General features: G+C 43.0%; 1 protein-coding gene across 3 annotated transcripts in view; it reads left to right on the top strand.

The window, feature by feature from the left end:
- Nucleotides 1–13,395, top strand: part of LOC131956209 (matrix metallopeptidase-21) — a 77,153-nt gene that overhangs the window by 55,261 nt on the left and 8,497 nt on the right. For all 3 annotated transcript variants that reach the window (XM_059320641.1, XM_059320629.1, XM_059320633.1), the window contains exon 3: nt 10,381–11,161. In XM_059320641.1, the coding sequence (XP_059176624.1) occupies nt 10,381–11,161 (781 nt within the window). The remainder of the gene's footprint in view (nt 1–10,380; nt 11,162–13,395) is intronic.

Below are 13,395 nucleotides of genomic sequence, written 5' to 3'. Positions count from 1 at the left end.
TCTGGTGTAAATTAAACGTAGTTGTGTGGGCCCTAATCTGGTGTAAATTAAACGTAGTTGTGTGGGCCCTAATCTGGTGTAAATTAAACGTAGTTGTGTGGGCCCTAATCTGGTGTAAATTAAACGTAGTTGTGTGGACCCTAATCTGGTGTAAATTAAACGTAGTTGTGTGGGCCCTAATCTGGTGTAAATTAAACGTAGTTGTGTGGGCCCTAATCTGGTGTAAATTAAATGTAGTTGTGTGGGTTCTAGTCTTGACTAAATAGAAGAGTTGTGTGGGCCCTTGTGTGGGTTCTAGTCTTGACTAAATAGAAGAGCTGTGTGGGCCCTTGTGTGGGTTCTAGTCTTGACTAAATAGAAGAGCTGTAAAGGCTGAGTTGGCTCACTGGTCCGCCCGTTGTGTCACATCTCTGTTTACCCCTTGCATTAGTTGTGTGATTATTATAGAACGGACCAACACGGTGGGGGACTAAATAAGCTCTCAAGGCCACTGTACAGCAACCTAACGTAGCTGCTGAAGTCAACTTTTTAAGTCAGCTAAATACCCGCCCCCATTTGACACCCAGGTGACACACATGGAGATGGATAGCTACAAAACTTAAGCTCGCTAACAAGTCGTGTTAGGGGATAATAAATGAGCACATTTTTTTCCTGCTCGCACAGGTGTGGGCTGTAGCAGTGGCGTACGAGGGAGGGGGTGTTCAGATTCTTAGATTTGTTAGACATTTGGACCCCTAAAATAATTTTTTCCACGGTTATTATTTACAGTTATTGGCAATGGTATCATCGTGTCGCTGTATGTTTACAGCTACAAAATGTGAATGTCATAAAAACAATTTTACACTGTTAAAACCTAATGGGATATACATACATGCATACATATATACAAACATACAACCCCTGGGCTTGAGTCCAGTCTGTGGTTCATAATGACCATCTACAACCAGCAGTAAATAGCCCATCGCCATTGTGGTACAAATAACGGTAACATAGTATAGTATATTAAGTACACCGGCCTGGCCCTGAGGCCATCAAGGCTCAAGCTCTAGCAAGGAAAAATAAAAATTGAGTAAACTTTGATGTTCAGAAATTCCTTAGACCGACATACACATCAGTTATTCAGGCCATCTCGCTTTGTCTTACTTCCCTCTTTCTCTCACTCTCTCTGACATACATATATATATATATATATATATATATATATATATATATATATATATATATATATATATATATATATATATATATATATATATATATATATATATATATATATATATATATATATATATATATATATATATATTAGGGCCAACAAGTTTCACATCATACTGAGATAATAGTAGATATATGATGTACACTTTGCTGAGTGTATGAATTGTAGATATGCTGGAAACCTAAATGGTGGTTAGCTTGTATATAGGAAAGTTGGACTATATTGACACAAGGAAAAATGGAGCAAGCAGAGAAATTTTTGGTGGACTCGTCGGTTACGTGGATGGTGGACTGGATACATAGAGCAGAAAGATGTCGAGAGATTTCCTAAAGAAAATAAATCACTAGAACTTGACAAACTAAATCCCTCCTTTTCCCCCTCGTCTTTGAGCCTGTCTACACAACACCGAGACAGCCGATCGCTGAGCCAGGTAAACTCTGACTCATGCAGTCTCAGCCCCACATTTACTTCCGCTAAGGTCGCCGGTTCCCTGTCATCTTAAGTAGCAGCAAACTACCTGTATGATCGATCTCAACAAATGCTTCGACGGCTGTCTATCTGCTGATTTAGTTCAATAAACGACGCCCTACAACGTAACCAACACAGACAAAACCTAGAGACAACACATTCGTTCAGAGATCTAGGACATTAAATGTAATGTTAAGCCTCGTTTGTTTAAAGATCTAGGCTAATGATTTACAACTAATTGGAGATTGCGTCAATTAGTCCGACACGGTATTTACACAATACCGTGTTCTCTTTCCTCACTAATTTATGTTGTTCATACCTAGTAAATCTACCTTGTTACTACCATCCCTGTAATGTTACCTTGTTACTACTATCCCTGTAATGTTACCTTGTTACTACTATCCCTGTAATGTTACCTTTTTACTACCATCCCTGTAATGTTACCTTGTTACTACCATCCCTGTAATGTTATCTTGTTACTACCATCCCTGTAATGTTACCTTGTTACTACCATCCTTGTAAAGTTACCTTGTTACTACCATCCTTGTAATGTTACCTTGTTACTACCATCCTTGTAAAGTTACCTTTTTACTACCATCCCTGTATGGTTACCTTGTTACCACCATCCTTGTAAAGTTACCTTTTTACTACCATCCCTGTATGGTTACCTTGTTACCACCATCCTTGTAAAGTTACCTTTTTACTACCATCCCTGTATGGTTACCTTGTTACTACCATCCTTGTAATGTTACCTTGTTACTACCATCCTTGTAAAGTTACCTTGTTACCACCATCCCTGTAATGTTACCTTGTTACTACCATCCTTGTAAAGTTACCTTGTTACTACCATCCCTGTATGGTTACCTTGTTACTACCATCCTTGTAATGTTACCTTGTTACCACCATGACCATCCTTGTAATTTTACCTTGTTACTACCATCCCTGTAATGTTACCTTGTTACCACCATCCTTGTAATGTTACCTTGTTACCACCATCCTTGTAATGTTACCTTGTTACTACCATCCTTGTAAAGTTACCTTGTTACTACCATCCTTGTACTGGATCTACTACCGTGTTATTTTGTTCAGTGTCAGGGTGATTATTTGATGTGTATTTACCTTGCTACACCGTTACTACTTTCATATGTTGCTACATGTGCAGCTACCCGTGCTACCTTGCTCCACCGTTACTACTCTCATTCGCTGCTACATGTGAAGCTACCTGTGCCACCTACTACTCTCATATGTTGCTACATGTGCAGCTACCCGTGCTACCTTGCTCCACCGTTACTACTCTCATATGCTGCTACATGTGCAGCTACCTGTGCTACCTTGCTCCACCGTTGCTACTTTCATATGCTGCTACCTTGCTACACCGTTGCTACTTTCATATGCTGCTACATGTGCAGCTACCCGTGCTACCTTGCTCCACCGTTACTACTCTCATATGCTGCTACATGTGCAGCTACCTGTGCTACCTTGCTACACCGTTACTACTTTCATATGCTGCTACATGTGCAGCTACCTGTGCTACCTTGCTACACCGTTACTACTTTCATATGCTGCTACCTTGCTACACCGTTGCTACTTTCATATGCTGCTACATGTGCAGCTACCCGTGCTACCTTGCTCCACCGTTACTACTCTCATATGCTGCTACATGTGCAGCTACCTGTGCTACCTTGCTCCACCGTTACTACTTTCATATGCTGCTACATGTGAAGCTACCTGTGCCACCTACTACTCTCATATGTTGCTACATGTGCAGCTACCTGTGCTACCTTGCTCCACCGTTACTACTTTCATATGCTGCTACATGTGAAGCTACCTGTGCCACCTACTACTCTCATATGTTGCTACATGTGCAGCTACCCGTGCTACCTTGCTCCACCGTTACTACTCTCATATGTTGCTACATGTGAAGCTACCTGTGCCACCTACTACTCTCATATGTTGCTACATGTGCAGCTACCCGTGCTACCTTGCTCCACCGTTACTACTTTCATATGCTGCTACATGTGAAGCTACCTGTGCCACCTACTACTCTCATATGTTGCTACATGTGCAGCTACCCGTGCTACCTTGCTCCACCGTTACTACTCTCATATGCTGCTACATGTGAAGCTACCTGTGCCACCTACTACTCTCATATGTTGCTAAATGTGCAGCTACCCGTGCTACCTTGCTCCACCGTTACTACTCTCATATGCTGCTACATGTGCAGCTACCTGTGCTACCTTGCTACACCGTTACTACTCTCATATGCTGCTACATGTGCAGCTACCTGTGCTACCTTGCTACACCGTTACTACTTTCATATGCTGCTACATGTGTAGCTACCTGTGCTACCTTGCTACACCGTTACTACTTTCATATGCTGCTACATGTGCAGCTACCTGTGCTACCTGTGGTCCACCGTTACTACTTTCATATGCTGCTACATGTGCAGCTACCTGTGCTACCTTGCTACACCGTTACTACTTTCATATGCTGCTACATGTGCAGCTACCTGTGCTACCTGTGGTCCACCGTTACTACTTTCATATGCTGCTACATGTGCAGCTACCTGTGCTACCTTGCTACACCGTTAATACTTTCATATGCTGCTACATGTGCAGCTACCTGTGCTACCTTGCTACACCGTTACTACTCTCATATGCTGCTACATGTGCAGCTACCTGTGCTACCTTGCTACACCGTTACTACTTTCATATGCTGCTACATGTGCAGCTACCTGTGCCACCTACTACTTTCATATGTTGCTACATGTGCAGCTACCTGTGCTACCTTGCTACACCGTTACTACTTTCATATGCTGCTACATGTGCAGCTACCTGTGCTACCTTGCTCCACCGTTACTACTTTCATATGCTGCTACATGTGCAGCTACCTGTGCTACCTTGCTGCACCGTTACTACTTTCATATGCTGCTACATGTGCAGCTACCTGTGCTACCTGTGGTCCACCGTTACTACTTTCATATGTTGCTACATGTGCAGCTACCTTTGCTACCTTGCTGCACCGTTACTACTTTCAGATGTTGCTACATGTGCAGCTACCTGTGCTACCTGTGCTCCACCGTTACTACTCTCATATGTTGCTACATGTGCAGCTACCTGTGCTACCTGTGCTCCACCGTTACTACTTTCATATGCTGCTACATGTGCAGCTACCTGTGCTACCTTGCTGCACCGTTACTACTTTCATATGCTGCTACATGTGCAGCTACCTGTGCTACCTGTGGTCCACCGTTACTACTTTCATATGTTGCTACATGTGCAGCTACCTTTGCTACCTTGCTGCACCGTTACTACTTTCAGATGTTGCTACATGTGCAGCTACCTGTGCTACCTGTGCTCCACCGTTGCCCGTGCTGTCACACAGCTCGAGTGCTGCGACTGCTACTATCCCTACAACAAGATGGGTGACACGATGTGTGGCCTTGACTGTTTCTTCTTCCTTTTATTTTCATGTCTAGGTGTCTTCAATCCTAGATGCAAGATTTTAATCAATCTTTCACATTCAGTATTACTTAGTGACATATCTTGTATGTCAATATCATTGTTTAAGTTTCATCACGTTGTCCTTTTAATGTGATTTTGTTTCTGTCAAAGCCAGTGGTTTTAGAGTTTTTCCTTTGTCAGTGGTTTCTAGTTTTTCGTGTTTCAGGGTCAGTGGTTTAGAGTTTTTCGTGTTTCAGGATCAGTGCCTTGGTCATGAATGGAGACTTTACTTCTAGTATTTGAAGTCAACGAAGCGTAAAATCTAAGCCAGATCCGTATGGGGCCCTACCTTTGATCCGACAGCACAGACCTGGGTTGGGGATATGTCACAATACATCTCCGGAAGTGGCGTATCGTAAAACGAAACAACGGCAGCCACGTCCTCTATTCTTGAATGTCATTTCTTAGTCGGCTTCCCTAGATGGCTGTTTACCTAGAGATGAATGAAACTTTGGCGAATGGGACGATGGGACGTGTGATTCATACATCCCCATTTAAATGTAGTCAGTAAGATGAGAGCGGTGGGGGGTGTACAACACAAACCTGATCGAACCGTCCTACGTTTGCTGGCTGGGTCAACAAAACAGCTGTTAGTTTTAGGGTAGACACAATCCCTAAATGTTCGCTGTCAATCAACTCGTTGGTTCCCACGCCTTGGGTTCTTGTTCCCACGAACAAAAAATACAGAATTGCGCACTCCGGTGATTCTTATAATTGTACCGCCCCGGCTGATTGAAACAGTCACCCTTACCGCCCCGGGTCATTGAAACAGGCTGTCCATGTGAATACAGCTGTACTTCAGGCTGTCCAAGTGAATACAGCTGTACTTCATGCTGTCCATGTGAATACAGGTGTACTTCATGCTGTCCATGTGAATACATCTTTACTTGAGGCTGTCGACGTGAATACAGCTGTACTTCATGCTGTCCATGTGAATACAGCTGTACTTCAGGCTGTCCATGTGAATAAAGCTGTACTTCAGGCTGTCCATGTGAATACAGCTGTACTTCAAGGTTTTCCACGTGAATACAGCTGTACTTCAGGCTGTCCACGTGAATACAGCTGTACTTCAGGCTGTCCATGTGAATACAGCTGTACTTCAGGCTGTCCATGTGAATACAGCTGTACTTCAGGCTGTCCATGTGAATACAGCTGTACTTCAGGCTGTCCATGTGAATACAGCTGTACTTCAGGCTGTCCACGTGAATACAGCTGTACTTCAGGCTGTCCATGTGAATACATCTGTACTTCAGGCTGTCCATGTGAATACAGCTGTACTTCAGGCTGTCCATGTGAATACAGCTGTACTTCAGGCTGTCCATGTGAATACAGCTGTACTTCAGGCTGTCCACGTGAATACAGCTGTACTTGAGTCTGTCGACGTGAATACATCTGTACTTCAGGCTGTCCATGTGAATACAGCTGTACTTCAGGCTGTCCATGTGAATACAGCTGTACTTCAGGCTGTCCATGTGAATACAGCTGTACTTCATGCTGTCCATGTGAATACAGCTGTACTTCAGGCTGTCCATGTGAATACAGCTGTACTTCAGGCTGTCCATGTGAATACAGCTGTACTTCAGGCTGTCCATGTGAATACAGCTGTACTTCAGGCTGTCGACGTGAATACAGCTGTACTTCAGGCTGTCCACGTGAATACAGCTGTATTTCAGGCTGTCCATGTGAATACAGCTGTACTTCAGGCTGTCCACGTGAATACAGCTGTATTTCAGGCTGTCCATGTGAATACAGCTGTACTTCAGGCTGTCGACGTGAATACAGCTGTACTTGAGGCTGTCGACGTGAATACAGCTGTACTTGAGTCTGTCGACGTGAATACATCTGTACTTCAGGCTGTCGACGTGAATACAGCTATAGAGTTGTTTAGCCCAACACCATGTAGAGACGGCCTTACGCTACATTAGTCACGTTGAGGAGCCCACACACCAAGACGTCTGGAAACCTTGCCGGCCTATAAACAACATCCACTATAGGCTGGATCATTCGTCTTTTGACGGATCATTGTCACAACTGTCAGACACACATAGTGTCAGCTTTTGTCACCAATTATCATACAGTGTTAAATATGTTTCAGGACATATTGTCAGTCACTCACTGCTTCGGTCAGCGGTCACTGGTCTAATCACATAGCCAGCTTCCTGTCAGCTGTCAACAACGGGCCGGACATTGGGTATGTTTTAACCCTTCAGACTGAGCTGGTATTCTTGTCCAGGACACGCACTCTTTGCGCACATAATACACACCCGAAAAAAAAATGTTGCTTTTACATGATCTAGAGTTAGAAGGTGGTATTTACTAGATCAAAAGCTTGAAGGTGGTATTTACATCATCAAACAGCTGATTGCTTGTTCATTGTTGTCTCGGTTTTAGACCTCACCTCTTTTCCAAACGTCATTTTGTCGTCTGGCTGGCGAGACGAGGGAAACATGAAAACACCCGTGTTCAATGGGGCTTTTATGTCCGATCCTTGACAGATAATACCCACTTAGGTTGTGTCGCCCCTACCCCATCATCAGCCCAACATCATTGATAGAAAAACTGGCTACTGTGGGAGTTTCGCTCCACGAGCGTGTGGGAACCTTGGGCTTTGGTTCATAATTTAAAGTGTTTTAACATGCTATCACAGTCGGGTTTTTCTTCAGTCCAAACGTTTTTTTATTGTTCCTCAAACAAACGGTAATAATAGACGGCTGTGAAAAGATGGTTTGATCACGTCTCATTACCCCTGATCTGGACCTTTTCTTGGCGTCTCCCGACATTAAAGGAAGCGAAGGCAATTGACAGGCCAACCGTAGCACTGTATTTGGGGCTGTCGAGTAAGTCACGGGCTCGTGGCTCCGAGATAAAAGACTCGCTTAGAAAGAGCCTGTGTGCACCCGTCTAGGCCTCACGAGTGGGACTACTTGGTGCAGCGCACCTCGGGTGTCAAAAGACTGGAAGTAAAAGAGCTGAGAACTAAAAGAACACTGGAAGACCACCTCTAGAAAGGTTCATTCTTCGTCTGGTATCCCGGCGTCTCGCGCCGGGGGGTCTCATTATTCAAATGGGGTGGGGAGCGGGACAGGAGTTTTATAAACAACTTTTAACGTTGCATACATACAAGGGACATAACCTCACAACTTTTAACGTTGCATGCATACAAGGGACATAACCTCACAACTTTTAACGTTGCATACATACAAGGGACATAACCTCACAACTTTTAACGTTGCATACATACAAGGGACATAACCTCACAACTTTTAACGTTGCATACATACAAGGGACATAACCTCACAACTTTTAACGTTGCATACATACAAGGGACATAACCTCACAACTTTTAACGTTGCATACATACAAGGGACATAACCTCACAACTTTTAACGTTGCATACATACAAGGGACATAACCTCACAACTTTTAACGTTGCATACATACAAGGGACATAACCTCACAACTTTTAACGTTGCATACATACAAGGGACATAACCTCACAACTTTTAACGTTGCATACATACAAGGGACATAACCTCACAACTTTTAACGTTGCATACATACAAGGGACATAACCTCACAACTTTTAACGTTGCATACATACAAGGGGCATAACCTCACAACTTTTAACGTTGCATACAGGGACAAGGGACATAATCTCACAACTTTTAATGTTACACATAGAGAACTGTTAACGTTGCACAAAATAAAACATTCTAGGATTATTAAATATAATTAATAAATTAATGGACATGCAAAATCTTGTATCAACTTAAATAATCTACGTACGGTACTAATTCTGATAATATAATTGAAATTGAATGGATGTATGTGTACATAAGGCTTTCATATGTGTAATAGTAACAGTCCCCGATATTTCATTATCTTCGATACTGTATGTCAAGTTTTTTTAACGAAAAAACTAATTTAATAAAACATTTAAGTGATAAAATTATATTATAATTATAACAATCCACAAAGTGAAATACTCAACCATGATATATGAAGTTAAATAAGTCTGCTATGTAAAGTCTTCCACCGATGGTCTAGAATTTATTTTACTTGAGACACCTCGTCCATCTTGTTCACACCCACCGCGGCTTCATAAGACCGGATGATGGATAGGTGATGATAGATATGCGACCGGAAGATAGAAAGGTGACCGGAAGATAGATAGGTGACTTGAAGATAGAAAGGTGACTGGAAGATAGATAGGTGACCGGAAGATAGAAAGGTGACCGGAAGATAGAAAGGTGACTGGAAGATAGATAGGTGACCGGAAGATAGAAAGGTGACTGGAAGATAGATAGGTGACTGGAAGATAGATAGGTGACTGGAAGATAGAAAGGTGACTTGAAGATAGATAGGTGACTTGAAGATAGATTGGTGACTGGAAGATAGAAAGGTGACCGGAAGATATACATGCGACCGCAACAGTTGTGAGTAGGTCAGGACTAAGAAAAAAATTCACTTTGAATTACCCGCTTGTTATTGAATGTGTTGAGTGTTGTTTATAAGGTTGTCAGGGGTTGATTATATCTACAAGAAAGTTTTTAAATGCACCTGAGGGTGACAGAGAGCTTGCTACTTTAGCTGCTGTATTCAGGTTGTGGTGGTGACGCGCTATTATAAACTGTTAGTTTGACATAAAGATACGCATGTCTAAAACAATTGAATCAGTGAGACAGTATCTCTAGACCTCCCATACGTTCAAAGACCCCTATTAATCACACAGACCCCCATTAATCTTCCAGACCCCTATGTGAAGAAAAAGCCTTATTTATCTGGAGTTTGTCAAACGATCAATCATCAGCAACAAAAGCAAATGGTGTATGTGTGTGTGTAGACGATAAGCCTCTCGAGCAGATATTTCATGCTAACCTTACACACGCCGCCCTTCACAGAACTAGTCATCATCAGGTAGACGACTTTTGTAGTAGACCACAAATAAAAACTCAACATTCTATTTTCAAATCTTTTTCCGCCTAGGTTATCAGGTGCATCTAGCTCTGATTTCATTCTTTCTTCTCCGACTCAGCGCCGACCATCTCAAGTATCACCGAATTTAAAGTCTCCTTGTTATCTGCTAGGATCTTACCCCACCCCCAGCCCAATGTATATTTAGTTAATGCTTTAATCGTTCTCTATATTGCTGTGTTCTCTACTTTGAAATGCTAACACTATGTTTCTTTGCAGTATGTCCTATCCAAGTACGGCTACCTACTCTGCCAAGGTAACCGCCAGAAGCGAGAATCGTCCAGTTACTTCCAAGGTCTGCGCGGGCTGAGTGAAGGTAGTGGCGTGGGCTGCGACGAGCGGGCCGTGAAGACGGCCATCCAGACCTACCAGAGGACGTACAACCTGCCCGCCACGGGCGAGCTGGACGACCAGACCAAGTCCCTCATGAGCACGTCGCGCTGCGGTAACTTGGACAGTGAAAGGAAGGCCAAACGAGGGACAGACCAGGACGCTGGTATCAAAAGTAGAGCCTCCACGGCTGATGGCGAAGACAACCGCACACAACTGCAACATTCGAGGTTGTCCAAACGATCAACTCGAGGCAAAAGCCAATTGATTCACATTTTGTCGGGGGAAAAATCAAAAGCTCGTTCACAAGAGTACAAGAAAAGACATTTAGAGGATTATATTGCAAAAATTCGGAGTGAAGCCAAAGGGGAAAAACGTATCCTCCATCGATACACACCCGCAGAACGGAAAAGACGATCCGTTCATGTGTGGGCCAGAAAAGGCCTGCCCTTGGGTAAATACCTGGGTGAGAATGGTGAAATCTTTAACAAAAAAGTTGTCCGATGGCGGGTGCTGACCACTGGTTTCAGCACCCGCATTCCAGTGGAAGACCAGAGGGCAACGATAGATCTGGCTTTCCGCATGTGGAGTGAGGTCATTCCCATGCGCTTTACAGAGGACAACAAGGGACACATCAACGACATTGATATTGAAATCGCTTTTGGAAAAGGTACATTTTACGTTTTCTTATCCATCTTTGTTTAAAACTGCAATGTCAGCTTTACACATAAACCCATGCTATTACCAGTGTCTATCCATTCATTCACTTGCTGCAACTACCATTGTCCACCCTGTCAATCCATTCATTAATTCGCTGCAAATACGCCTGTCTATCTATTCATTAACTTGCTGAAACTACCATTCAAGATCACCATGGGCTACAATGCTAGAATGTGCTAGCGATTGGCTACATCCCTAGAATTGGGCTAGCGATGGGCTACTACAATGCTAGAATGTGCTAGCGATTGGCTACATCCCTAGAATTGGGCTAGCGATGGGCTACTACAATGCTAGAATGTGCTAGCGATTGGCTACATCTCTAGAATTGGGCTAGCGATGGGCTACTTTAATGCTATAATGTGCTAGCAATGGGCTACTACAATGCTAGAATGTGCTAGCAATGGGCTACTACAATGCTAGAATGTGCTAGCAATGGGCTAGTACAATGCTAGAATGTGCTAGCGATGGGCTAGTACAATGCTAGAATGTGCTAGCGATGGGCTAGTACAATGCTAGAATGTGCTAGCAATTGGCTACTACAATGCTAGAATGTGCTAGCAATGGGCTACTACTATGCTAGAATGTGCTAGCAATGGGCTACTACAATGCTAGAACGTGCTAGCAATGGGCTACTACAATGCTAGAATGTGCTAGCAATTGGCTACTACAATGCTAGAATGTGCTAGCAATGAGCTACTACAATGCTAGAATGTGCTAGCAATGGACTACTACAATGTTAGAATGTGCTAGCAATGGGCTACTACAATGCTAGAATGTGCTAGCGATGGACTACTACAATGCTAGAATGTGCTAGCAATGGGCTACAACAATGCTATAATGTGCTAGCAATTGGCTACTACAATGCTAGAATGTGCTAGCAATGGGCTACTACAATGCTAGAATGTGCTAGCGATGCCGGGAGATCATGATGGATGGCTCTGTCTGTGTGGTCGTGGCCTGGGAGAGGAAATCTTTTATAAATATTTTTTCACCTGTATCAGACTTGTCAGTGCGGCTTTGTAAAGTCGGATGGAAAAGCTTTTGGTTCTGTTAGACAAACGTCTCGAGGCTGTAATCCTCACATTATTCTACGTGATCTTCTTTCATTGGACGTTTTGTTATTGGTTTGATGAAAGGTTCAACGTAGTTTGGTGGTTACAGCCACATTGGGTGGCATGAAGTTTCTCTTCCATCAAGTCCGATTGGCATGACCTAGCTATAAGTCTAGTCACATGAAGTTTCTCTTCCATCAAGTCCGATTGGCTTGACCTAGCTATAAGTCTAGTCACATGAAGTTTCTGTTCCATTAAGTCCGATTGGCATGACCTAGCTATAAGTCTAGTCACATGAAGTTTCTGTTCCATCAAGTCCGATTGGCTTGACCTAGCTATAAGTCTAGTCACATGAAGTTTCTGTTCCATTAAGTCCGATTGGCATGACCTAGCTATAAGTCTAGTCACATGAAGTTTCTGTTCCATTAAGTCCGATTGGCTTGACCTAGCTATAAGTCTAGTCACATGAAGTTTCTGTTCCATCAAGTCCGATTGGCATGACCTAGCTATAAGTCTAGTCACATGAAGTTTCTGTTCCATTAAGTCCGATTGGCATGACCTAGCTATAAGTCTAGTCACATGAAGTTTCTGTTCCATCAAGTCCGATTGGCTTGACCTAGCTATAAGTCTAGTCACATGAAGTTTCTGTTCCATTAAGTCCGATTGGCATGACCTAGCTATAAGTCTAGTCACATGAAGTTTCTGTTCCATTAAGTCCGATTGGCTTGACCTAGCTATAAGTCTAGTCACATGAAGTTTCTGTTCCATTAAGTCCGATTGGCTTGACCTAGCTATAAGTCTAGTCACATGAAGTTTCCATCAAGTCCGATTGGCTTGACCTAGCTATAAGTCTAGTCACATGAAGTTTCCATCAAGTCCGAATGGCTTGACCTAGCTATAAGTCTAGTCACATGAAGTTTCTGTTCCATTAAGTCCGATTGGCTTGACCTAGCTATAAGTCTAGTCACATGAAGTTTCTGTTCCATCAAGTCCGATTGGCTTGACCTAGCTATAAGTCTAGTCACATGAAGTTTCTGTTCCATTAAGTCCGATTGGCTTGACCTAGCTATAAGTCTAGTCACATGAAGTTTCTGTTCCATTAAGTCCGATTGGCTTGACCTAGCTATAAGTC

Source organism: Physella acuta, unplaced genomic scaffold, assembly GCF_028476545.2.
Source record: "Physella acuta isolate Inbredline_101_S28 unplaced genomic scaffold, ASM2847654v3 ptg000079l, whole genome shotgun sequence".
In the NCBI taxonomy this organism is placed as follows: domain Eukaryota; kingdom Metazoa; phylum Mollusca; class Gastropoda; family Physidae; genus Physella; species Physella acuta.
The sequence above is the reverse complement of the archived record's forward strand: the minus strand, read 5'-3'. Positions and strand labels throughout refer to the sequence as shown.